The 27367-nt window shown below is 42.4% G+C and overlaps 1 protein-coding gene across 4 annotated transcripts in view; it reads right to left on the minus strand.

Annotated features, from left to right (window-relative positions):
* Positions 1–27367, minus strand: part of B3GLCT (beta 3-glucosyltransferase) — a 108389-nt gene that overhangs the window by 59243 nt on the left and 21779 nt on the right. For 3 of the 4 annotated variants that reach the window (XM_027116562.1, XM_027116561.1, XM_027116560.1), the window contains exons 4-6: positions 15521–15630; positions 3421–3497; positions 2500–2611 (exon numbers count right to left, since the gene is read on the minus strand). In XM_027116562.1, the coding sequence (XP_026972363.1) occupies positions 2500–2611; positions 3421–3497; positions 15521–15630 (299 nt within the window). Of the gene's footprint in view, positions 1–2499; positions 2612–3420; positions 3498–11265; positions 11335–15520; positions 15631–27367 lie in introns of those variants that run through there. The other variant, XM_027116564.1, reaches the window with a different exon arrangement.

Consider the following 27367-nt stretch of genomic DNA (forward strand, 5'->3'; position numbering starts at 1 on the left):
TTTTTTTTTTTGCGGTACGCGGGCCTCTCACTGTTGCGGCCTCTCCCTTGGCGGAGCACAGGCTCCGGACACGCAGGCCCAGCGGCCATGGCTCACGGGCCCAGCCGCTCCGCGGCACGCGGGATCCTCCCGGACCGGGGCACGAACCCGCGCCCTGTGCATCGGCAGGCAGACTCCCAACCACTGCGCCACCAGGGAAGCCCTAGAGTATTTTTAATTTCATTTATTGTGCTGTTCATTGTTGCTTGTTTCCTCTTTAGTTCTTCTAGGTCCTTGTTAAATGTTTCTTGCATTTTCTCTATTCTATTTCCAAGATTTTGTATCATCTTTACTATCATTACTCTGAATTCTTTTCAGGTAGACTGCCTATTTCCTCTTCATTTGTTAGGTCTGATGGGTTTTTACCTTGCTCCTTCATCTGCTGTGTATTTTCCTGTCTTTTCATTTTGCTTATCTTACTGTGTTTGGGGTCTCCTTTTTGCAGGCTGCAGGTTCGTAGTTCCCGTTGTTTTTGGTGTCTGTCCCCAGTGGCTAAGGTTGGTTCAGTGGGTTGTGTAGGTTTCCTGGTGGAGGGGACTAGTGCCTGTGTTCTGGTGGATGAGGCTGGATCTTGTCTTTCTGGTGGGCAGGTCCACGTCTGGTGGTGTGTTTTGGAGTGTCTGTGGACTTATGATTTTAGGCAGCCTCTCTGCTAATGGGTGGGGTTGTGTTCCTGTCTTGCTAGTTGTTTGGCATAGGGTGTGCAGCACTGTAGCTTGCTGGTTGTTGAGTGAAGCTGGGTGCTGGCGTTGAGATGGAGATCTCTGGGAGATTTTCGCCGTTTGATATTACGTGGAGCTGGGAGATCTCTTGTGGACCAGTGTCCTGAGCTTGGCTCTCCCACCTCAGAGGTACAGCCCTGACGCCTGGCTGGAGCACCAAGAGCTTTTCATCCACATGGCTCAGAATAAAAGGGAGAAAAAGAGGAAGGAAAGAAGGGAGGGAGGCAGGAAGGGAGGGAGGGAGGGAGAGGATAAAATAAAATAAAATAAAATAAGACAAAATAAAATAAAATATATTAAGAAAAAAAATTTTTTTAAGTGAAAAAAAAACGGACGGACAGAACCCTCGGACAAATGGTGAAAGCAAAGCCATATAGACAAAATCTCACACAGAAGCTACACATACACACTCACAAAAAGAGGAAAAGGGGAAAAATCATAAATTTTGCTCTCGAAGTCCACCTCCTCAATTTGGGATGACTCGTTGTCTATTCATGTATTCCACAGGTGCAGGTACATCAAGTTGATTGGGGAGATTTAATCCGCTGCTCCCGAAGCTGCTGGGAGAGATTTCCCTTTCTCTTCTTTGTTCTCACAGCTCCCGGGGCTCAGCTTTGGATTTGGCCCCGCCTCTGCGTGTAGGTTGCTGAGGGCGTCTGTTCTTCGCTTACACAGGACCGGGTTAAAGGAGCAGCTGATTCGGGGGCTCTGGCTTACTCGGGCCGGGGGGAGGGAGGGGTACGATGTGGGGCGAGCCTGCGGCGGCAGAGGCTGGCATGACATTGCACCAGCCTGAGGTGCGCCGTGCGTTCTCTCGGGGGAGTTGTCCCTGGATCCCGGGACCCTGGCAGTGGCGGGCTGCACAGGCTCCCCGGAAGGGGGGTGTGGATAGTGACCTGTGCTCGCCCACAGGCTTCTTGGTGGCTGCAGCAGCCTTAGCGTCTAATGCCCGTCTCTGGGGTCCGCACTGATAGCCGCGGCTCGGGCCCATCTCTGGAGCTCCTTTAAGCAGCACTCTGAATCCCCTCTCCTCGCGCACCAGGAAACAAAGAGGGAAGAAAAAGTCTCTTGCCTCTTCGGCAGTTCCAGACTTTTTCCGGGACTCCCTCCCAGCTAGGCTAGCCGTGGTGCACTAACCGCTTCAGGCTGTGTTCAGGCAGCCAACCCCAGTCCTCTCCCTCGGTAATTGTTTTCTTAATGGACCCTCCTCTCCCTGCTACTCTGTACCATCCAGGCAGTCAGGACCCCTGTTTGTCTAGCCTCTGCTATCATAATGCTTGATACACAGTTGGTACTCAAAAAATATTTCTTGTGTAAAATAATGTGGTCATTGTTGATAAAGAGAAATGACCAATTTAAATTTATTTCTTAACTCTAGGTTATATCAATAGTTTTTTAATTCTTCAAAATTGATAACCCATATATTTTTTTCATTTAAAAATGGCTCATTTTAAGTTCCATCCTTCTGAAAGCTCCAAACGTCAAAGAGAAGTATTTAACATTGCTTCCAGATATTCAACTGTTATTTCATTCTTCAAGTAAAAGCAGGTTTTTTTGAGAGAGATACACGTTGCATAGACAGAATGTGCTCCGTTTCACAAGGCAAGAGCAGCCTATTTCATTCTTCTTAATCTTAAATTAAGTGTTTTTATTAGACTGAAAAACCTCTTAATCAAAATTAAACTTCTTTTAAGCATTTTCTCCAAAATAAAAATACTCGTATTGAAATTGTATTTACCTTTGATGGGTCATATCTTCTGAGTGCTTGTAAGAGTTGTGGAATTTGTATTCTTGTCTCTTCTTCACAGAAGAAAATCCATGATGAATTTCTGCTATATGTTACAGAAAAGCTGACAAAAACAAATAGGTTATAGTAATCACCTTTATAAAGTGAGTTTATAATAAGGTTTAAAACTGATCAACAGGAAATGGATGAAGGACATACAAAATGGCAAGAAATCTGGATTTTTTTCCCATAATATTTTTCTTCCGTGTATAGTTTAAGCGTATAGGAAAGCCAGATACTATTGGTTTATGAAACAGCTAGACTTCTTAAAGTTAATTCTTTCTATGACAAACCCCAATTCAGAAGAGACATAATTCTCAAATAAAATATCAAATATATTGACATTATATCTTTTAAGAAAGAAACATATTTAAAAATAAAAGCTATTCATGATTAAGAATCAATCATCAATGCTTAAACTGTATGAATAATGAAGTTTGACTATAAACATATCTAATTTCTCTAATAGTAAGTTAAAGTAGTTCTAAAGACACATGGTACACTAGATATAAAAACAGGAGACTCAGAGAACTGAATCATATTTGTAAAAAATCCAAGAAATACCTAATTAGTTTGAAGTAGTACTTATGATGTATAGCTTGGGAAGAATTGTTTTAGATACGAGACAAACAGTAAGGAGCTGGGGAATTACGGTCACTGTAGATTAATTCAAATAAAACCCACTGCCTAGTGAAACAGGAAAAAAAAAAAGAATCAATCATCAAGAAATCCGATTACAGTAGTGGTCATGGAGTCCAAATGGACTTTACTTCCTGACTCTGAGGAAAAAACACCCTCTGAGTAAGAAAACTAGGGAGCCTACGAGCGTCAGGTAGAGATGCCAATAATGAGCACGTGTCACGTGAAACGTACTGCGGTAACAATGGAAGTATGGTCCACGCGCCTTCCTGCTGAGCCAGCTGGTGAAGGAGGAGGACTCTGGGGACTTCCTGAAGAAACAATCGTCAAAGCAGAGAAACAAATAAAAAACACAATATGACTGCAGCAATTTCTTCAGAAGACTCAAATTTAAAACCAGGTATCTTTAAAGATCTGACGCTTTGCTCTTCCTACTCGTCTCTTTTCTCTTCCCTTTGGAGCTACTAGAAGTGAAGGATTTTCGCTGAAGCCACACAGCCTCCTCAGCCCCCAGGCTCCGCGTGGCGCAGAGGCCCTCCAGGAAGGGTCTCCAGTGACACCCGGAGCAGACCTGGAATTTGCAGGCGTGCAAAGGCGACTGGAAGGCAAGAGCCCAGGGGAAGTCAGGGCAAACTCAGAGGCATAAAGACAGCTTTCTCTGTGTACACAACAGAGGAAGCACGTGGAAAATAAAACACTTCGGGCTAAACAAGAGGATATAATAGCCAATTTACCTCAAGTGAAGAAAAAATTTTAGAGTGCCCTAAAAACACGAAAACACCATCATAATGAAGAGCTTTGGGTCTAAACACTAGAAATAAAATCCTCAAGTATTCAGGCAACAACAGTAATAGCGTAATGATGGAGTATCGAAATTTATAAACTTAGGAGGAACTAAGATCCAGAAATAGACACAACTACGGTTACATATACATACCTGCTCTACTATAGAGAGAGAGAGAGAGTCGTATCTTTAAAGCTATCAATGTGAGCTTTGAAGTTAAGCACTATTTAATCTATTTCAAGTTGAGACAAGTCAAAACCCAGACACCTAATATGCTTGGACACCCCCCAACAAACTGTAGGATATTCTGTGTTTTGTAGTGCCTACAGCCCGGTAATTGTTACAAAAGACTTTAAGAATACATGCTTAACTATATGAAATATTACCACACTAAAGTAGATGCCATACCATTCTTTAAGTTCACATACGTTTATTATTTAAGAAGAAAAGAATGGTTTCCAATATAACTCTTCGGGCAATCAAATAAGCCTCATTTCTTCATCGCATGCAGTATTTTTTTAACTGCCGTGGACAAATATGAAACGTAAAAACAGCAATCAAAGGTTAAATCACACTAACAATACGGCACGTCAGAGAGAAAAACTAAACTCCTAAAGGTTCAACTAGCAGCATCCCAATGTAATCTGGGCTTTCCTACTGTTGATTCTGAATAATGAAGTAATTTTCATTGTCTTCAAAAACTGCTATATGTATGTGTGTATATATATATATATATATATATATATATATATATATATACACACACACATATATTGGCTATATGCTGTATACATGTATATGCCATACACATACATATATATGCCATATCTATACATATACATGCATATACAGCTATATGCTTATACATACATATGGCATACATATATACACATACATATATATCACACACATACATATTCATGAGGATTACGTAAGAGCAAAAATCGTGTGTGAAGAAAACTAGTAACATTAATATTTGCATAAAACTTTCAGATAATTATGGGAGCATGCTAATATGAACTAGCTAGAAAAGAAACACAGCAAACACTAAAAGAAGTCTTACAAGAAAATAAGTGGCAAATGAGCTATTATATAGCAACTGAAATTATAACAATGAAGACATTATGACAATGGGAATGTCTTTCTGTCAAATGTTAAAACACATAATTCCAACCATGTAAAACAAAATCACAGATGAATAGAGACTGGAAAGGAGGCAGAATCAGAAGGATGAAATTACTACATATATGCTTTAAAATATATTTTAACTAAAACACTGTTTTGAGCAAAAATAACTACGAAAATGTGGTTACCAAACGAGAACCACCCTTCCGAGTTTTAGGAACTATACAAGTGATGTCCACAAGTATTACACCCAGACGGGTAACCTCTGCAGAAAGGCTGTGAGGGTGCTTTCCTGGCAGAGGTGCAGAGGCAGGCCTATGAATACCTTCTGTCACGACAATCTGCGGGAGGCAAAGGTTCAGTCAGCGCAAAGGAGTTATATTCTAGACTAAAATAAACTCTCTGGATTACTAGTGGGTTACAATCTTTCCTATCTCCATTACTTTCTGTTTACTAAATCACATGCCTGGATTTTGTATTTGCTTCAGTTGGTGAACACAAAAATGGCAATCAAGTTTTCTGTACCCCTGTATCTCCAAATAGAAACATTCCAAAAACTATTATGCTATGTTGATAACTATCTCCAAATATGTGTAAATACCTTTGTCTTAAAAATATAAAATAGGTCCTCCCTTGATACTCAGAAACCTGGTCTTGATTAACTCTTGATTAAGCCAAAGCCATTCTACTCATAAACTTTTGTCTCCTAATCCTCAAAAAGGACCAAGAGCTTCTATTCTTGTTTTATATATATGTGTGCATATATATATGCATGTATGTCTGTCTGTGTGTATATATTCTGTGTGTGAATGCACACACAGACCCAGACTTAGATACACACATACTCATATGTATTAGCACCTCTAAGATAAAATAATTTAAAAGGTCACAATAAAATTTTCCATCAAATGATCTTATCTCAGTTCTTACCACTCGGGATTGTAATAATTTATGTTCTTTATATCTACTGTCTGTTCTAGCCACAAGAATTAAACCTCCTTAAAGATGCCACATCACCACCTGACAGCACTTTTAGATGAAAATAGAGTTTTTTAGTATGTAATTGCAGGGATGAATAAGGAAGAGTTTTCAAACGAAAAATCAAGGAAAAAGTAAGAAAATGTTCTATCAACAGAGCCCTTTGGAATAAAAGCTAAAAGCTATAACAAAGGCAGTCATGGCTGTCAGCCATGTAAATGATGCCTATTCACCAAACCATGATTCTATTTCAAACCTAAAAGTTGAAGGTAAAATTCTATCAAAAATGAGGTAACACCATAACAGAGGCAATCATAAAGGGACTAAAAATACAAATAATCAAATATGGGTAAATGACAGAAAAGGAAAAAAGAAAAAGTTGATCACAGTAATTTAAATATCTTACGTTAACACTATTTGTCTTGTTGAACCAAAATCTACCTTTACTTCCATCACTGGCATCTACTGTTATCCTAATAAGCATTTTGAAGTCAGAAAGCCTACTGGACCTTCAGGCAGTACTTCCTTTGAACATTTTTTATCATGGCATATTCACATTTAATGCCATTAATAATTACTGAGAACCAACAAATTCAAAACCCACACTCTACTTCAGTACCTGTCTCTCATACATATTCATCATCTTCATTTGGGAGAGGGTTTGGATTGCACAGCTGCGTATTCTGAAAATGCTTTGAGAATGGAGAAAGCCCATTATTCTTGATATGGAGGCAGAAATCATTAAAAATTTATATCTAGAATGAGTATGAATGAAAAAGCCAACATTGGAACATGGATCAAAGTAGATTAATATTTTAAATGTCATAAATAACTTTATTAGGCAAATTTGGTTTTGAACCACTTTAGTCTTTCTGCCTGTGTCTGGAAAAAGCTCAACTAATTTAACTCCATGATGCTGGCCTCTTCCCTTGTCAACAGACTATTTCCCAATATTCGTTACTTGTCCATACCTTAATTTAAGTACATGAGTTTATGGTCTAATTCGGTCTCATTATTCAGACCAAGCACTAAATTAGAAAGCAAAACCCAAGATATTTGTTCAGTATCAGGCAAAAGTTCTAAAGGACTGAATCCTGCTTTTAAGACTGATGCCAGTTCAAATGTATTTCCAAATTCCAACTATTACATAGTTCTTAGGCACTGAACTTTTAGACCAACAAATAAATCATGACAAAAATTAACATCTGTTTATTGTTATTTCTTCCATAAGAAGTAGGTCTATCTTATGAGGATATAATATCCTGTTTGGAACATACATCAGACAGATTTACTAGCCTTTAAAAACCCAGGATTCACATGTGGACCAGGAGATTACAGTGATGCTATAATGACAAACACTCCAGGAATCTGAGCCTATGTTAAAATATATTTTTTTCCCCAGAAACCTGTCATTTCCTAACAAGAGAAAAATATTACCTCATCATTGATATAATTTCTCTTTATTAAATATTTACTTTGAAATGCATTACTATGTACATTTTTATAGCTCATATAACTCTATTTTAACGAATCATTCACTCCTTCATGAAAGGCAATAAAGCTTAGCATGTAGGGACCTGATTTCTGGAGGCAAAGTGCTTGCATCAGAATCCTCGCTCCAGCTCTTCAGCCTTGAGCAAGTTCCCAGACCTGCCTGTGGTCTGTTTTCTCATCTCTAACATGGGGGTCACAACAGTCATGGGGTCAAGTGACTTAATACATGCCAAGCACTTGGCACAAGCTTGCATGTGATGGTTATTAATATTATTATGATTGTACAATATTTGTTGAGCAACTACTATGTGCCAGGCGCTGTTCTAGGAACATAGGAAACGTTTGTGAAAAGACCGGGCAGAGTCTTGGATCTGACCTCTTGGATCTCAGGTTCTAATGCAGGATACAGGCAGTAAGCAAATATATCTAGAATTAATACCCAAGGATAAATGGTATTAAAAAAAAAAAAAAAGCCGGGTAAGGTGAGAGAGGGCACAGACCACTGTTTACGAACTGGCGTGGAATTCCTTGCACACAGCAGCGGCAGCGATCTGCCGCCTGGCCCCGTGATTAAGGCCCCACCTGTGTGTCAGCAGGCAGATCAGAACTGAGACGCAAGCCTGGCCGCACTGCTCGTTAGTGATGTGAGCTTGGGCAAGTCGCTCAATCCCTCTAAGCCCGCTTCCTCTCTGCAAATGGGGAGAATTACAGAACCCACTTCATAGACTTAGATGAGCTGACGCTTGAAGGCGGCATAGTGTATTGACATGAGCGCGAGGTAAAGTAACGGCCATGGTGAGCCCTCAGTGGACGTCCGCTGCGGGCACTACTATGGCTTCCAACCCTCCTCCAGGGTCTCTACTGCAGACCCCGGCGCCACGTGTGAGGTGTCTCACTAGTCCCTCCAAGCCCACCTCCCCAAATGTGAACTCATGGTAGTAGCTCACAGAGTAGCTGAGCCCTTTGCCAACATCCCGCGAGACCCAAGATTTCCTCTCTCCATCAGTGGGGGTCCTCACAGTCGCCCCGGCAAACTCTTCCTGTTTCTTCAAGGCTCAGTTCAAATGTCATGACAAAGCCTCCGCTGACCTCTCCCGGCAGGGCGGGCGGGCTGCTGCCTGGCCTGTGTTCTCATGGTGGCTGCTGATGCGGCTGCAGGAAGTGACATGCAGTGCCCCGCCCCCCATCACGAGCCTCCCAGAGGGTGGCACAGGCAGGGCCCCCCTCCACAGTGACTCACCGGGAAAAGGTCGCCCTGCAGGGCATCACCCGCCCCAGAGCACTGGCCTCCTCCAACACGTGCACGCATGCATTGCCACCTCACTTGGTCCCCTGGGCACCGATGTCACCACCAGGAGGGTAAGATCTAAAGTGACCACTCGGGACTTCCCTGGTGGCACAGTGGTTAAGACTCTGCGCTCCCCCCCCCCATGCAGGGGGCCCGGGTTCGATCCCTGGTCACGGAACTAAGATCCCACATGCATGCCGCAACTAAGAGTTTGCATGCCACAACTAAGGAGCTGGCAAGCTGCAACTAAGGAGCCCATCTGCCACAACTAAGACCCAGCACAACCAAATGTAAATAAATAAAGTCAGTAAATAAATAAATAAACCACTTGTATGCGTCCCTAGCTCCAGACTCAGAATCTTGCGTGGCAACGTCCAGCTGGCCACCCTCCATGAGCTGGGGAGACCCCGAGTCTGGCCTCTGAGGTCCTGAGGGGACCGAGCCCACTCCCACCAGATTCACACCAGGTAGAAATCTCCAGTAAGGGAAGGTGTCCAAATGCTGGGCGCCAAACAGAGATCCACATTCACGACATGGTGTGAAGAATTCATTACAGCTGAGCAAGCCCCAGAGGAAGTGCACTCGGTCTCACTGCTCTGTTTTCTCCTGCAGCATCTCGCCCAGGCCCTTGCCTAAGTAAATACTCCACAAAGATTTGGTAAATGGATGCATAAATTCTTACTCAACAGCAACGCAGTAAGAACTCCACTTACTAAATAACTCAATGTGATTACTTAACACCTACCGACTACGACAGAAAACAAACTTTCACTAAGTAATTCAGCATCCGATTGCTCTCACCTAAAAAGGAAAGTGTTGTGAAAGCGACTTGATTCTCACAGCTAACCTTTTAATGAAGCACCTCAAGCTGTCTCCTTGCCAATATGATAACGTCTAAAACTAGAAAACACAAGGCCACTTTCTCAAGCTTCTTCACGCTCCTCTGTGAAAGGCTTTGCTTCCAGCTTTCCTGCCTTATCGCATGGGAATGAGGTTTTTCAAACTAATGAGCCAAGACCTAGCTCTTCTTGAGAAAACAGTGATTTCCAAAACGTTCTGTGAATAAGCAGAATCATTTATTTGTAAGGTTGTGATTCTGCCAGCTTTTAAATAAAGTTCGTACCACAAAAGAAGGCAACAAAATTGGAACCGTCTGCTCTCTTCAGAAGCTATTTAGCTGTGGGAAGGGAGAGTATGGAGGTTTCTAAGCAGCTAGTCTGGCCCCTTTGGGCCTAAAACAGAAAACGTAATCCATTATTGCCATAAAATGAAATTTACAGGGGCACCATAACCCCCCTAAAAAGAAAACCTTATAAGCCTAACCCACTTCTGAATTTTCTTTTCTGTATTTGGAGGATGCCTTAAAAATGCGTCCATACGTAGATGCAGAGAATGGACTTGAGGACGCGGGAAGGGGGAAGGGTAAGCTGGGACAAAGTGAGAGAGCGGCATGGACATATACACACTACCAAATGTAAAATAGATAGCTAGTGGGAAGCAGCCGCATAGCACAGGGAGATCAGCTCGTGCTTTGTGACCGCCTAGAGGGGTGGGATAGGGAGGGTGGGAGGGAGACGCAAGAGGGAAGCGATATGGGGATAAATGTATACGTATAGCTGATTCACTTTGTTATACAGAAGAAGCTAACACACGATTGTAAAGCAATTATACTCCAATAAAGATGTTGGAAAAAAAAAAAAGGGTCCATAACTTATCCGTGGTTCTGCCCCTCCCTCAGGTCCTGCCTTCATTCTAAATGCAGCCTGTCCCCTCTCTCTGAGTAGTCACTCCTACAGGGGCTTATTCCCTGTCTCCCATTCAAAGCGATTCCCCAACCACACATGACCTGTGCCTTGTGCTAAGATCATACTTCAGAGTCTTCAAAATGTACATGAGTCTTTATTTTACTAGAACCTAGTTTTAAAACAACACAATGATGCTTTCTCCTCTCTCCTTTATTGCCTCCAATTTAATCTTATTTTGAAATTCCTTTGGCGAATATTAATGGCTTCTATAATTTTAAGCAAGGGTTGATACATTTCTGAAGGTGCAGTAAAAACTATGTCAATCTAGGATCAGCCTTGGTTACCGGATCCCAGGTCCCAGAAGGGAAAAAATACTCTCATTTGACAGCCTCTCCATCACAACATAAACTCAAGCTTCTCCAACAGAGTCTTCGCCAGAGACCGAGCTGACTGAGCCCATTTCACGTAACAAAAAAAACAAGAATTTTCACACAAACACTGACTCAAGAAGGAATTTTTTCCAAGTTCAAAAAGCAGAAGTCAAATCACAATTGACACACAGATGCCACACACATAAGAGGTATTTAAAACAAAATACACTCAAGGGCCTGATTAGTTCAGAGACTGTTGCACAAACTCTCCTTATGGGTTTCTGTTAGCCTTACCTCCACCTGGCTTTTGTTCATGCACCTCTTTGTATAGTCAATCTTTATAAGTTCACATTACCCTTCCATCTGTAATGCAGGGAGAAAACACTCAGGAAAAAAGGTAGCACTTCTTCCAAATCTGCATTCTTCTATCTGTAGATGTACAGTTAGGAACGCTGTACTGGTCAACCACATTACCAGCTCTACTTTCCATCCATTTTGATCTAGAAAGATCACTATTCCTGCTAAAACACGCTTTACTCATCCCCCCGAACAAATCCTACGTCCCCTGGCATCCCAAAAGCAAACCTTCCTGATGACTCATGTCTTCGTCTTCCAGATCTGGTTCCCTGTTCCAAACCAGCATCCCTCCAGCTAATTTCCTGTCTCTCCTATCTGATCTGATAGAAGTCTTCCTTCATGTGCTGTTTACATATCGCTCTACTTCCTAAACAACTTCATGACCACCGTCTTTCTCAAGGGCCCCATGGACTGTCTAGAGATGTCCTGTTACGTTCAAAAGTACCTAATGTAGCTACAGATGTGCAATGAATACTGTTGAATAGATATTTTAATAGACTTATTTCGGATTTCTAACTTCTACTTAATGATACAGTCATTTCTATTATGAGATCGTTACCATCTACCTTATAAGTAATTCAAAGAACTACAGTATCTTTTCTAAATCCTCTCTAACTCGGCTCCACCACAATCCAGAATGGTTCTCTGTACACAGGAAGCACTTGGTAAAGTCTGCTAGCTTCCCGACTAGAAGAACTATATCATTATAGACTTCAAAACCATGATGACCTGCCTTATAAGCATCAAACCTGGAAATGGGAGTGACAACTCCCAATGACCCAGACTGTTTCAGAAAACAAGGGAAACAGCTTCACCACTCTGGTAACAACTCCGAGTACAGTGTCCTGTTTCAGATAGAAAGCTCGCTTAGGCTCCTGTTTTTATACTCAAATGAGAAGAATGAAAAACGTTTGTGTTTTCAATAAGACCACACTTTAGCACCTTGAGGCGAAACAGGCGTAGGCAATGACTTGCCAAAGCAAAAGAGAACAGCGAGAAGCAGATGCCTAACTGCGGAAACCATTACATTTCTGCACCTTAATCTTTGGCAGATTTCGTAGTCAAGTGCAACCCGACAGGAGTAAGGAATAAATAAACAGAAGTTCTAGACATCTGGTGGCGTGGAAGAGATATTTTGGACTATCAGATAGATGTTCAGATGGTAAAACTTGTGGCTGATTCCTCCCTCACTAAGCAACTGTGGTGAATGCTCATGGTGGGCAAATCGATGGAGAAAACCAAAACTGCAACCTGAAGACTTCATGATTCAGGTCGCAGGTGACATCCTGTCCCGTTAGAGGCGCAGCACATACCTGGCAAACCATGGGGCTGACCCCTCAGAGGAGCCAGCCTGCTTCTGCCGCAGCCCTGGTGATGCCCTGACAACTCTGCCCCGGATTCGGCTGTCCTTGTCTTCCCCAGCTGACGACTAGGCTGTCAGTTCTTTTTCAAGAATATGTCAGTTTCTTAAACCAAGTTCCAGTCAAGTTGCAACTAGGGAGCCATTACCTGCCTCTCCAAGTGACTCTGCTGCCCTATAGTCTGTGCATCTCAGCACTTAATTCTCTGCAGTTAATCTTCTTTCTCTGTTTTCACGTAGTTCTAGGTCAGGGTAGCTCATCATTGCCCCAGGTATTGTCTACAGACCCGGTGTGAGCTTTTGACAATCTGTGGATCTCCAAGATGCTATTCGTGGAATAAATTCAACTTTAAATCACATACGTAACATAAAGAACTCTACAAAGAGAAAAAAAATGAACCAGGATCATGTACAGATGCAAACTGTAAAATCTTTCCAGCCATGTCAACTACCAAAAGACGCGTTAACCCAAATATGAAATTACCTGAGTTGTAACAGTACACCCTGGATCTTGTGAGCAAATTAAATCCAAGTGTTAAAATGAAATTCTGTCATAACTACTTCAGTACTCATAGCTGGCTTCCACGCTAGGAAAGAACTGAATAAGAAGAACAGACCATCTGATAATTAAAGGGAGCTTTCCAATTGCTTCAGTCTAGACTCCATTTATTATCACGGAAATTAGATGCTGGGGGAGGGGTTTGCTTGGTGATACTGCTTTATTAGGTGTCTTTAAATGTAAAACCAATACTGCCACCTAGTGGCGATCTAAGTCACCAGCTAAACAGGTGGTCTAAATGGCAAACTGTAAATGCAAAGGACAATACAAATTAAGTAGAAGCACACTGAAACTAAACAGAAGCGCAGAATAAACTGCTAGAAAAGTTCAACACTTTAGAGAAATAGAAATGTTTTCTAACCTTTCTAGGAAAGGTTACCACAAGCAGAACACTGATCATGGTTGAACCATATTACAGCGTGTAACCAGGATGTTACATTCTTATGTTTTATACTGACCTCAGAGAACTTTAGAAAAGAGAGACATAAGGGCTTCCCTGGTGGCACAGTGGTTAAGAATCTGCCTGCCAATGCAGGGGACACGGGTTCGAGCCCTGGTCTGGGAAGATCCCACATGCCGTGGAGCAACGAAACCCACGCACCACAACTACTGAGCCTGCGCTCTAGAGCCCGCGAGCCACAACTACTGAGCCCTCGTGCCACAACTACTGAAGCCCACGCACCTGGAGCCCGTGCTCCGCAACAAGAGGAGCCACCGCGATGAGAAGCCCACGCACTGCAACGAAGAGTAGCCCCCTCTTGCCACAACTAGAGAAAGCCTGCGCACAGCAACGAAGACCCAACGCAGCCAAAAAATAAATAAATTTATTTTAAAAAAAATAAATAAAACACACATGAATCTGCCTCTACAAAAGGGAAGGTACTTCTGGGAACAAGGTACAGAGATATATGTGCCCTTAATTCATATATGAATTCAAACGATACATAACTCTGTCCTGACATCATCACTGATTCACAGTTTGGGGTAACAGCCAAGGCCCACCTGAGCTAAATTCCATGAATGCTCACCTGAACCCCACTGAGGGACTATGTGGGGCCCTGCTCCCCGAACCCCACAGAGGCCTCTACCAGAGCCCACGGAGGAACCCCAGCCTGTCAAGGTTGCTGCAGGACTTCCTCTCTGATGGCATCTGAAAAGGTTTAGTAGAAGAAAATCTCCAAAGTTGGGTTTCCAGACAAAGGGGAACTTAAAACTCATCAAGCTGCTCCTATCTCCAAGTACCCCCCCCAAAAAAAAACAAAAAACCAACCACCTGTCTATAGCCTGCAACACCTTCCTCTCCCTTGAGAAGGTATGAGGAACCGAGGGTCTGTCCTTGCGGGGACGTGGGGAGGGTGGATGAATTTCATACGTAAAGCATTTAAAGATTAAGCACAGTAAGCTCTACTGTCAGCAGTGCCTTAACCTTGAATACCATTTACAGTTGTTCATTTTTCCATTGATATCTCCAACCCTTTATTTCCCAGCTCCCACCAACAGAAAGAAGCTGTCTGTCAAACACACAGGTCTCTTGTCAGAGAGCTCTTGACGGCTTTTACCTGCAGACAGCACTTCTGTCTTGAAGGCCACAGCCACATAGTGGAGCGGGCTGGGAGGAATTTCTTTGCTTGGCTAAAAAAGAAAGCTCCTATATGGCAGCACAAGAAGGTAGCTCTTCCTTTGCCCCAAACCTCCAGCATCATTCAGAACAGATTTAAACTCAGCTCACGCCTATTTCAAACATCATTAAAGTGTACCTGGACGTGTCAGTCTTTCTCTCCATAATCCTTCTTGGATATTACATTATAAATCAAATCAAAAGTTCAATTAATAAGATCCAATTTAAAAACGGATTAAGAAACTCACAGAAGCAGCACCGCACTAAGGTTAATGAAAGTGTTATTTCAACATAGAAATTCCCATAGAACTTGTTACCAAAATTTTGAACATTAATTATCTTTGCTATTTTAAGCTCTGCCTTTAAAAAGTTATTTCTTCCACTTTTTTCTATCATACTTTATGATGAAACCGTGATAGTCCTATACATTTATATAATTCTCTTAAAATATATATATAATAATTTAGAATACGATGCTTTGAGCATTAGAAATTAACTAGAGCATTTTAAACAATATAGTCCATATTAAGCCAGCAAAACAAAAACGAGGTATTTTATCTCAATAAAATTGATCATCTATGGACCAAGAGCTTTGGAAAACATAAATGCATCAAGACATAAGTAAGTACTGACATTCCAAGTCACCTCTACATACCTGGGTAAGATCTGCCGCTTGCTTTAAGATGCTTTGTTTTAACTGTTCTGCTTTCTTTGCATGAAAAGAATTACTTTGACTCTGGATGACAAATGCAATTCCTTTTAAATCTAGAACAACAACGACAAAAAGTTTTCAGGTATTTTTTTTAACAACAACTGAAATAAACTTGAAAACAAGTCAAAAACAACCACAAGGCAAGCCTTCAGGCAATAAACTCTTAGGGGAAAAAAAATCAATCTATATGTAATTCTAATAACACAATCTCCCTTTTTAAACTGATCTCTGCAACTTCCTTCCTAGAAGTTAGTAAGTAAATAAGCCCGCTGTACTAACCAAGTCTGTGGTAACAAACTGTGACGTTGCTCCTGCATCTGTCAGAAAGTACGCAAATGTTAATGTGGGAAAGAACACTCGCTTCCCTCGTCACTGAAAATCCAATGTCTGCAAGAAGCCTTTTAACAATTCCCACATAACCCTACAGTGTGTCTACCTGTTAGGGGCTGCATTGTGTCCCCCAAACTTCATGTGTTGAAGTCCTCATCCCCAGCACCTCACAATGTGACCTAATCTGGAATTGGGCCTTTACAGAGGTGATCGAGTTAAAGTGAGGTTATTAGTATAGGTCCTAATCCGATATACAGTACTTGGCGTCTTTATAAAAAGAGGAAATCCGGGCAAGAGACACACGGAGGAAGGATGCTGTGAAGACACAGGGAGAGGACGGCCACCTGCAAGCCAAGGAGGGGGGCCTCTGAGGAAACCAACCCAGCCTCCAGAACTGGGAGACAAACGTCTGCTGAAGCCACGCGGTTCGTGGCACTTAGTTTCAGCAGCCCTAGCAAACTAACACTCTACCTCAAGCACATTCTGGACAGCCCTTCAAGGTGACGCTCAGCAATGACCTCACAAGGCACCTGGCCAGGATGCAGCGTTCTCTCCAGGAAAACAGCCACGATTCCACACAGCAGGGCTGTGGCGGGAAGGGCTGCATAAAAGCCTGTCGGCAACACTGGCCATATCTGCCGCCAGCTAAGACTGGCCTCGGGGCAGCCGGTGTCTTGACAGGGTCCAGACCAGGGGAGACCACAGACGTCTCGCCGCTGAGGGGGCTGCTCAGGCCCTGCACCAGGGAAGCACATCAGGCCTGCCCAGGTTCTGAGCTCGTGATAAAGAAAAGGAACTGCCATTGTGTCAGGACGCTGCCACCAGACAGGGGTGCTGGCCGAAGGCAGGTGTCACAGACTTTTAGCCTCCAAGCAACGTGGATGGACCTGGAGATGATCATACTAAGTGAAGTAAGTCAGACAGAGAAAGACAAATACATGATATCACTTATATGTGGAATCTAATAAAAAAATACAACTGAACTTATTTACAAAACAGAAATAGACGCAGACTTAGAGAATGAACCCCTGGTTACCGGGTGGGGGGGCAGGGAGGGGAGGGTTGGGGGGAGGGATAGACTAGGAGTTTGGGGTTGACATGTACACGCTGCTATATTTAAAATGGATACCCAACAAGGAGTACTGTACAGCACAGGGAACTCTGTTCCAGTCCTCTGCAATAACTTAAATGGGAAAAGAATTTGAAAAAGAATAGACATATGTATACGTAAAACTAAATCACTTTGCTGTACACCTGAAACTAACACAACACTGTTAATCAACTATACTCCAATATAAAATAAAATTTTTTAAAAAATTAAAAATTTAAAAAACTGTAGCCTCCAGCAGGCTGACAGTAGATGAATGTGAGGACCCTCCCCCCACCAGGAGCTTTTCACTTTAACCCCTCGACTCAGGGCCGCTAACTTGGTTTTAATTTATTCCATTAAATTTTATCGTTCTCATGTTCAGTTCTATAGTTCCATTCATTTATTCACTCAAATATTCATACAACAAATAGCTCCACAGTGAGCAGTCCAGATCCTAAAAATAATCCAAAATGCTCTCTGGTTAAAACTCAACAAAAAATTTAAAAGGAAATGCTGAACAACCTGCTGACTATGACCTCATTCTTTCTTTGCAGGAGTTTATATAAATATGAACCCTCCACATACCGATCTCCGTTTTAAATCAGTATAAATGAGACACACAGATACAGCTCCAACGGGTATCTTCTACTTCAACTGAAATGGAACCTTCGATCCACTACATCTGAAACACTAACGTAACTGACTTATCAAAATGAAAAATATTTATTTTTTTAAGACTGGAGTCATTAAGCCTCAGAGAATAATTTTTGCAAAATTTAATAAAGTTGAAGGCACACACGTGCAATGACCCAGAAACTCCAGCCTTATTAGTCATCCTTGAGAAACTCTCAATGCGTGTACAAGGGCGCGTAACAAGAGTGCTCACAGCAGCACTGTGTAAAAAGAAACAATTGGAAGCAAACCAGACACCCCCTAACAGGATACACAGATTGGACTACTACACAGCAATAAACATTAACTGACGCTACGTGGATCAAGCCAGATGGATACTGGAGATGAACCCTACAGACAGAATGCGGAAAAAAGCAAGGCACAAGGGAATAACCATACAGTATAAATCAATGGTTTACAAAAATATAAACACAAATATATTAAAAATGGATATATACCATATATATGCATGTATACATATCAAATATGGTGTGAAAGTATAAAAGACCACAGGAGAATGATAGACACCAGATCAAGATGATGGTTTAAATGCTACAGCTGTGTTAGGAATATTTTATTTCTTAATCTGAGTGGTAGATACACCATGTTACTCTTTGTAGCTTCCTGTATGTTCAAAATAATTCATAATAAATTTTTTTAAAAGAGCAGCTCGGACTTCCCTGGTGGCGCAGTGGTTAAGAATCTTCCTGCCAATGCAGGGGACACAGGTTCAAGCCCCGGTCCGGGAAGATCCCACATGCCACAGAGCAACTAAGCCCATGTGCCACAACTACTGAGCCTGCACTCTAGAGCCTGAGAGCCACAACTACTCAAGCCTGCGCACCTACAGCCCGTGCACCGCAGCAAAGAGTAGCCCCGCCTCGCCACAACTAGAGAAAGCCCGCACGCAGTCATGAAGACCCAGCGCAGCCAAAAAATAAATTAAATTAATAAAAAAAATTATTTTTAAAGTTAAAAAAAAAAAGAGCAGCTCCATCTGTCAAAAGGTTAACCCTGCAGGAATCAACTCCCACCACCTCCTCTACCAGATCAGCAAAGTTCCCACTGTTGGCACAGAAGCAGCTCTTTGGTGTGGGGAAGAGGCTTGGGGTGAAGAAAAAAAGCGAATTCTTCCCCTTTTCGTATCTGGGTCCTGTGCTATTTCCTCTGCTCCTGAGAGATCATCCCCTTCCTTTATCAAGTGCTTGGACTGCGCACGCTGTGTGCACTCACTCAGCAAACGTCTCCAAGCCTCTTCTAAGCACGAGGATCCAGGATACACAAAGGAGCAAGCGCGACCCCAGCACGGGAGTCTAGCTCAGAAGACGCCATCACAGCACGAGGCCGCGGGTGTCACTGCAGAGCCAAGCAGGGACCCTGGGGGCACAGAGGAGGAGAGCCAGTGCAGGGAGAGCTTCTGGGGAGGGGTGCTTCCTGAGTTTCCTCTAAAATGCAGCAGTGGGACTTCCCTGGCGGTCCAGTGGTTAAGACTCCGCACTTCCACTGCAGGGGGCACAGGTTCAATCCCTAGTCGGGGAACTAAGATCTCACATGTGCACAGTGCAGCCAAAACAATAAAATATTAAAATTAAAAATTAACATAAAAAAATAAATTAAACATTTAAAAAGCAAAAAAAAATAAAACAGTTTTCTACAGACTCAGGCACAAGGTAGCAGATCAGTGGCAGGAAGAAGAGAGTTATCACAGAGCCCACAGCCACCTTATCTTGGGAGCAGCCCTGAGAGGCGACCAGGGAGCTTATCGGGCATTTCTGAGAAAAGGATGAAGGGAACAGTCAGTGATAAAGTTAGAGAGGAAGGCTGCGTCAGCCAGATCAGATCAGGAAGGATTTATGTGCCATGCAACGAGGCCGGGTCTACAGATTAACAGCTTTCAAACTGGGGAAGGGCCCCAGAGCGCTCTGGGACCCCAGATAGCAGAGCCTCCCCAGAGGATGTGATGAGGACACCAAGTCCTGGGGACACCCGGGGACGACTTTTCCAACAGAGAGAGCAGTGAAGGTTCGGGACAGCAAGTGGAGTGTTGGGCCCTGAAAGTATTACAGTTAGGGGAGGCTGTACGGTGAGGTAAGGAACGGCATGCGTGTGCTGGAGTTACCTGTATGAGGCAAAAGCGGAAAGGTGTACACAGGTCCTACAACCCTGACACAATGAACGATGACCACGTTCAGCCCTACCCCCATTCCAGAAAAGAACCAGCACAGTACAGTTTGGTTCTTAGATTCCTGCTGTTCTTTATGTATCGGCACCAGGAAATGTTTCCTGACATACACCCTAAGCCCTCCTGGACTGCATCGCATTCTGGCCGAGTCTAGATCTCCGGGTTGTCTTCTCTGTTCATGCCGTTCAACCACGTGACTCTTACGCTCTCAATGCCTGGTCAGTGGAACCAAGTAAGACGATTCCGCTATTTCCCCATCCCTTTGCTGATACTTCCCTAAACCCACTGCAATGTGCCTTGAGCAAACACAGTCACAACTCAAGACAGACTGTCACTGTACCTCCTCCAGGAATGAGTGATAAATGGGTCACACACTAAGTGCCTGACAATAATGATGAGTGTGACGGGCGAGAAGGGAAGATAGTCAAGGATACAGCGAGGACCCACTCGGTGTTAAAGCCGAGGGTAGCTGTAGAACTTTCAGGAAACAGGACCAGAGATGGCTACAGAGGGGGCCTGTAGGAGGATTAACTCTTCTGTGAAGAGGAAAGCAATCAAAGGTGGGGACACACAGTTCTTTGAGGCAGAAGCCCAGTGTGTCTCCCTTTGCTAGCAAAGCAACAAAGCTATCCTTTTCTTTTTTTTTTTTCTTTTTTATAAATTATTTATTTTTAGCTGTGTTGGGTCTTCGTTGCTGTGCACAGGCTATCTCTGGTAGCGGCAAGCGGGGGCTACTCTTCATTGCCGTGTGCGGGCTTCTCATTGTGGTGGCTTTTGTTGTGCAGCATGGGCTCTGGGCACACAGGCTTCAGTAGTTGTGGCACATGGGCTCAGTAGTTGTGGCACACAGGCTTAGTTGCTCCGTGGCATGTGGGATCTTCCAGGGCCAGGGCTCGAACCCGTGTGCCCTGCATTGGCAGGCAGATTCTTAACCACTGCGCCACCAGTCACTGGTTCAAGATGCTGGAGTAGAAGGACGTGCTCTCACTCCCTCTCGTGAGAGCACCGGAATCACAACTAACTGCTGAACAATCATCGACAGGAAGACACTGGAACTCACCAGAAAAGATACCCCACATCCAAAGACAAAGGAGAAGCCACAATGAGATGGTAGGGGGGGCGCAATCACAGCAAAATCAAATCCCATAACCACTGGGTGGGTGACTCACAGACTGGAGAACACTTATACCACAGAAGGCCACCCACTGGAGTGAAGGTTCTGAGCCCCATGTCAGGCTTCTCAACCTGGGGGTCCGGCAACAGGAGGAGGAACTTCCAGAGAATGAGACGTTGAAGGCTAGTGGGATTTGATTGCAGGACTTCGACAGGACTGGGGGAAACAGAGACTCCACTCTTGGAGGGCACACACAAAGTACTGTGCACATCAGGACTCAGGGGAAGGAGCAGTGACCCCATAGGAGACTGAACCAGACCTACCTGCTAGTGTTGGACGGTCTCCTGCAGAGGTGAGGGGTGGCTGTGTCTCACCGTGAGGACAAGGACACGGGCAGCAGAAGTTCTGGGCAGTACTCCTTGGCATGAGCCCTCCCAGAGTCCACCATTAGCCCACCAAAGAGCCTGGGTAGGCTCCGGTGTTGGTTCGCCTCAGGCCAAACAACCAATAGGGAGGGAACCCAGCCCCACCCATCAGCAGACAATGAGATTAAAGTTTTACTGAGCTCTGCCCACCAGAGCAACAGCCAGCTCTATCCACCACCAGTCCCTCCCATCAAGCCCCTTAGACAGACTCATCCACCAGAGGGCAGGCAGCAGAAGCAAGAAGAACGACAACCCTGCAGCCTGTGGAACAAAAACCACATTCACAGAAAGACAGACAAGATGAAAAGGCAGAGGGCTACGTACCAGATGAAGGAACAAGAAGAACCCCCAGAAAAACAACTAAATGAAGTGGAGATAGGCAACCTTCCAGAAAAAGAATTCAGAATAATGATAGTGAAGATGATCCAGGACCTCAGGAAATGAATGGAGGCAAAGATCGAGAAGATGCAAGAAATGTTTAACAAAGACCTAGAAGAATTAACGAACAAACAAACAGAGATGAACAATACAATAACTGAAATAAAACTACACTAGAAGGAATCAACAGCAGAATAACTGAGGCAGAAGAACAGATAAGTGACGTGGAAGACAGAATGGTGGAATTTACTGCTGCAGAACAGAATAAAGAAAAAAGAATGAAAAGAAATGAAGACAGCCTAAGAGACCTCTGGGAAACATTAAATGCAACAACTTTCAGATTATAGGGGTCCCAGAAGGAGAAGAGAGAGAGAAAGAACCCAAGAAAATATCTGAAGAGATTATAGTTGAAAACTTCCCTAACATGGGAAAGGAAATAGCCACCCAAGTCCAGGAAGTGAAGAGAATCCCAGGCAGGATAAAGCCAAGGAGAAACACACCGAGACACACGGTAATCAAATTGGCAAAAATTAAAGACAAAGAAAAATTATTGAAAGCAGCAAGGGGAAAATGACAAATAACATACAAGGGAACTCCAGTAAGGTTAACAGCTGATTTCTTAGCAGAAACTCTACAAGCCAAAAGGGAGTGGCATGATATACTTAAGGAAGCCAGAAGGGAGTGGCATGATATACTTAAGGAAGCCAGAAGGGAGTGGCATGATATACTTAAGGTGATGAAAGGGAAGAACCAACCAAGATTACTCTACCCAACTCTACCCAGCAAGGAGCTCATTCAGATTCCATGGAGAAATCAAAAGCTTTACAGATGAGCAAAAGCTAAGAGAATTCAGCACCGCAAAACCAGCTCTACAACAAATTGTAAAGGAACTTCTCTAAGTGGGAAACACAAGAGAAGAAAAGGACCTACAAAAACAAACCCAAAACAATTAAGAAAATGGAAATACGAACATACATATTGATAACTACCTTAAACGTGAATGGATTAAATGCTCCAACCAAAAGACACAGACTGGCTGAATGGATACAATAAAAAGATCCATCTATATGCTGTCTACAAGAGACCCACTTCAGACCTAGGGACACATACAGACTGAAAGTGAGGGGATGGAAAAAGATATTCCACGCAAATGGAAATCAAAAGAAAGCTGGAGTAACAATACTCATATTAGACAAAATAGACTTTAAAATAAAGAATGTTACAAGAGACAAGGAAGGACACTACGTAATGATCAAGGGATCAATCCAAGAAGAAGATATAACAATTGTAAATATATATGCACCCAACATAGGAGCACCTCAATACATAAGGCAACTGCTAACAGCTATAAAAGAGGAAATCGACAGTAACACAATAATACTGGGGGAATTTAACACCTCACTTACACCAATGGACAGATCATCCAAACAGAAAATTAATAAGGAAACACAAGATTTAAATGACAAAACAGACCAGATAGATTTAATTGATATTTATAGGACATTCCATCCAAAAACAGCAGATTACACTTTCTTCTCAGGGCACACGGAACATTCTCTAGGATAGATCACATCTGGGGACACAAATCAAACCTCAGTAAATTTAAGAAAATTGAAATCATATCAAGCATCTTTTCTGACCGCAACACTATGAGATCAGAAATAAATTACGGGGAAAAAAATGTAAAAAAGACAAACACATGGGGGCTAAACAATACGTTACTAAATAACTAAGAGATCACTGAAGAAATCAAAGAGGAAATCAAAACATACCTAGAGACAAATGACAATGAAAACACGACGATCCAAAACCTACGGGATGCAGCAAAAGCAGTTCTAAGAGGGAAGTTTATAGCAATACAATCCTACTTCAAGAAACAAAAAATATCTCAGATAAACAATCTAACCTTACACCTAGAGGAACTAGAGAAAGAAGAACAAAACCCAAAGTTAGCAGAAGGAAAGAAATCATAAAGATCAGAGCAGAAATAAATGAAACAGAAACAAAGAAAACAATAGCAAAGATCAATAAAACTAAAAGCTGGTTCTTTGAGAAGATAAACAAAATTGATAAACCATTAATCAGACTCATCAAGAAAAAGAGGGAGAGGACACAAATCAATAAAATTAGAAATGAAAAAGGAGAAGTTACAACAGACACTCAGAAATACAAAGCATCCTAAGAGACTACTACAAGTGACTCTATGCCAATAAAATGGACAACCTGGAAGAAATGGACAAATTCTTAGAAAGGTATAACCTTCCAAGACTGAACCAGGAAGAAACAGAAAATATGAACAGACCAATCACAAGTAATGAAATTGAAACTGTGATTTAAAATCTTCCAACAAACAAAAGTCCAGGACCAGAGGGCTTCACAGGTGAATTCTATCAATCATTCAGAGAAGAGCTAACACCCAACCTTCTCAAAGTCTTCCAAAAAACTGCAGAGGAAGGAACACCCCCAAACTCATTCTATGAGGCCACCATCACCCTGATACCAAAACCAGACAAAGATACTACAGAAAAAGAAAATTACAGACCACTATCACTGATGAATATAGATACAAAAATCCTCAACAAAATACTAGCAAACTGAACCCAACAACACATTAAAAGGATCATACACCACGATCAAGTGGGATTTATCCCAGGGATGCAAGGATTCTTCAATATATGCAAATCAATGTGATACACCATATTAACAAATTGAAGAAGAAAAACCATATGATCATCACAATAGATGCAGAAAAAGCTTTTGACAAAATTCAACACATATTTATGATAAAAACTCTCCATAAAGTGCTCACAGAGGGAAACTACCTCAACATAATAAAGGCCATATAGGACAAACCCACAGCAAACATCATTCTCAATGGTGAAAAACTGAAAGCATTTCCTCTAAGATCTGGAACAAGACAAGGATGTCCACGCTCACCACTATTATTCAACATAGTTTTGGAAGTCCTAGCCATGGCAATCAGAGAAGAAAAGGAAATAAAAGGAATACAAATCGGAAAAGAAGAAGTAAAGCTGTCAGTGTTTGCAGATGACATGATACTATACATAAAGAATTCTAAAGATGCCACCAGAAAACCACTAGAGCTAATCAATGAATTTGGTAAAGTTGCAGGATACAACATTAATGCACAGAAATCTCTTGCATTCCTATACACTAATGATGAAAAATCTGAAAGAGAAATTAAGGAAACACTCCCATTTACCACTGCAACAAAAAGAATAAAATACCTAGGACTAAACCTACCTAGGGAGACAAAAGACCTGTACTCAGAAAACTATAAGACACTGATGAAAGAAATTAAAGATGATACAAACAGACAGAGAGATATACCATGTTCTTGGATTGGAAGAATAAACACTGTGAAAATGACTATACTACCCAATGCAATCTACAGGTTCAATGCAATACCTATCAAATTACCAATGGCATTTTTACAGAACTAGAAAAGAAAAATCTTAAAATTTGTATGGAGACACAAAAGACCCCGAATAGTCAAAGTGATCTTGAGGGAAAAAAACGGAGCTGGAGGAATCAGACTCCCTGACTTCAGACTATACTACAAAGCTACAGTAATCAAGACAATATGGTACTGGCACAAAAACAGAAATATAGATCAATGGCACAGGATAGAAAGCCCAGAGATAAACTCACACACCTATGGTCAACTAATCTATGACAAAGGAGGCAAGGATATACAATGGAGAAAAGACAGTCTCTTCAATAAGTGGTGCGGGGGAAACTGGACACCTACATGTAGAAGAATGAAATTAGAACACTCCCTAACACCATATACAAAAAATAAACTCCAAATGAATTAGAGACCTAAATGTAAGACCGATACTATAAAACTCTTAGGAGGAAAACATAGGAAGACATTCTTTGACATAAATCACAGCAAGATCTTTTTTGATCCACCTCTTAAGAGTAATGGAAATAAAAACAAAAATAAACAAATGGGACCTAATGAAACTTAAAAGCTTTTGCACAGCAAAGGAAACTACAAACAAGACAAAAAGACAACCCTCAGAATTGAAGAAAATATTTGCAAACGAATCAACAGACAAAGGATTAATCTCCAAAATATATAAACAGCTCATGCAGCTCAATATTAAAAAAACTAATAATCCAATCCAAAAATGGGCAGAAGACTTAAATAGACATTTCTCCAAAGAAGACATACAGATGACCTAGAAGCACATGACAAGCTGCTCAACATCACTAATTATTAGAGAAATGCAGATCAAAACTACAATGAGGTATCACCTCACACCAGTTAGAATGGGCATCATCAGAAAATCTACAAACAACAAATGCTGGAGAGGGTGGAGAAAAGGGAACCCTCTTGCACTGTTGGTGGGAATGTAAATTGATACAGCCGCTATGGAGAACAGTACGGAGCTTCCTTAGAAAACTAAAAGTAGAACTACCATATGACCCAGCAATCTCACTACTGGGCATATACCCTGCGAAAACCATAATTCAAAATGACACGTGCGGGCTTCCCTGGTGGCGCAGTGGTTGAGAGTCCGCCTGCCGATGCAGGGGACACGGGTTCGTGCCCCGGTCTGGAAGGATCCCGCATGCCGCAGAGTGGCTGGGCCCGTGAGCCATGGCCGCTGAGCCTGCCCGTCCAGAGCCTGTGCTCCGCAGCGGGAGAGGCCACAGCAGTCAGAGGCCCGCGTACCACTAAAAAAAAAAACAAAAAACAAGACACATGCACCCCAATGTTCATTGCAGCACTATTTACAATAGCCAGGTCATGGAAGCAACCTAAATGCCCATCGACAGATGAATGGATAAAGATGTGGTACATATATACAATGCAATATTACTCAGCCATAAAAAGGAACGAAATTGAGTCATTTGTAGAGACGTAGATGGATCTAGAGACTGTCATAGAGTGAAGTAAGTCAGAAAGAGGAAAACAAATATCGTATATTAACACGTATATGTGGAACCTAGAAAAATGGTACAGATGAACCGGTTTGCAGGGCAGAAATTGAGACACAGACGTAGAGAAGAAACGTATGGACACCAAGGGGGGAAAGCAGTTGGGGGGGGCGGTGGGATGAACTGGTAGATTGGGATTGACATATATACACTAATTTGTATAAAATGGATAACTAATAAGAACCTGCTGTACAAAAAAATAAATAAAATACAATTCAAAAATTCACAAAAAGAAAAAGCAATCAAAGGTTCTCTAATTCTCCCGTTTCTGAGTATATACCATGCACCAACCGTTCCAGTAAGTACAAATCTCTCCCGGTCGAAAATTATCTCACGCTGGTGTTTTTCCGATGTGAAATCAATGTGATGGTCTTCTGACAAAAGCTGCATAACAAGTGCCTGGGACTTCAGGCTGGGGGATGGACACACACACACACACAGGAAGAGCCACTGGAGGGATGTCGTACTTGGTGAGAACCATGGTCACCAGTGAATGTACTGATTAGGCAATGAGTCAAAAGAGGAAAAAAGACTGCCCCACGCTTGGAGTCGGTCACCCAGCCCTGAGCACTGTGAGACCAGGATCCAGGCACTGATTCTGCTGGGATAGCTGCTTTGGTAGCCCCAC

Source organism: Aethalodelphis obliquidens, unplaced genomic scaffold (assembly GCF_003676395.1).
Source record: "Aethalodelphis obliquidens isolate GAN/ISIS:26980383/991018 unplaced genomic scaffold, ASM367639v1 scaffold16, whole genome shotgun sequence".
In the NCBI taxonomy this organism is placed as follows: Eukaryota; Metazoa; Chordata; class Mammalia; order Artiodactyla; family Delphinidae; genus Aethalodelphis; species Aethalodelphis obliquidens.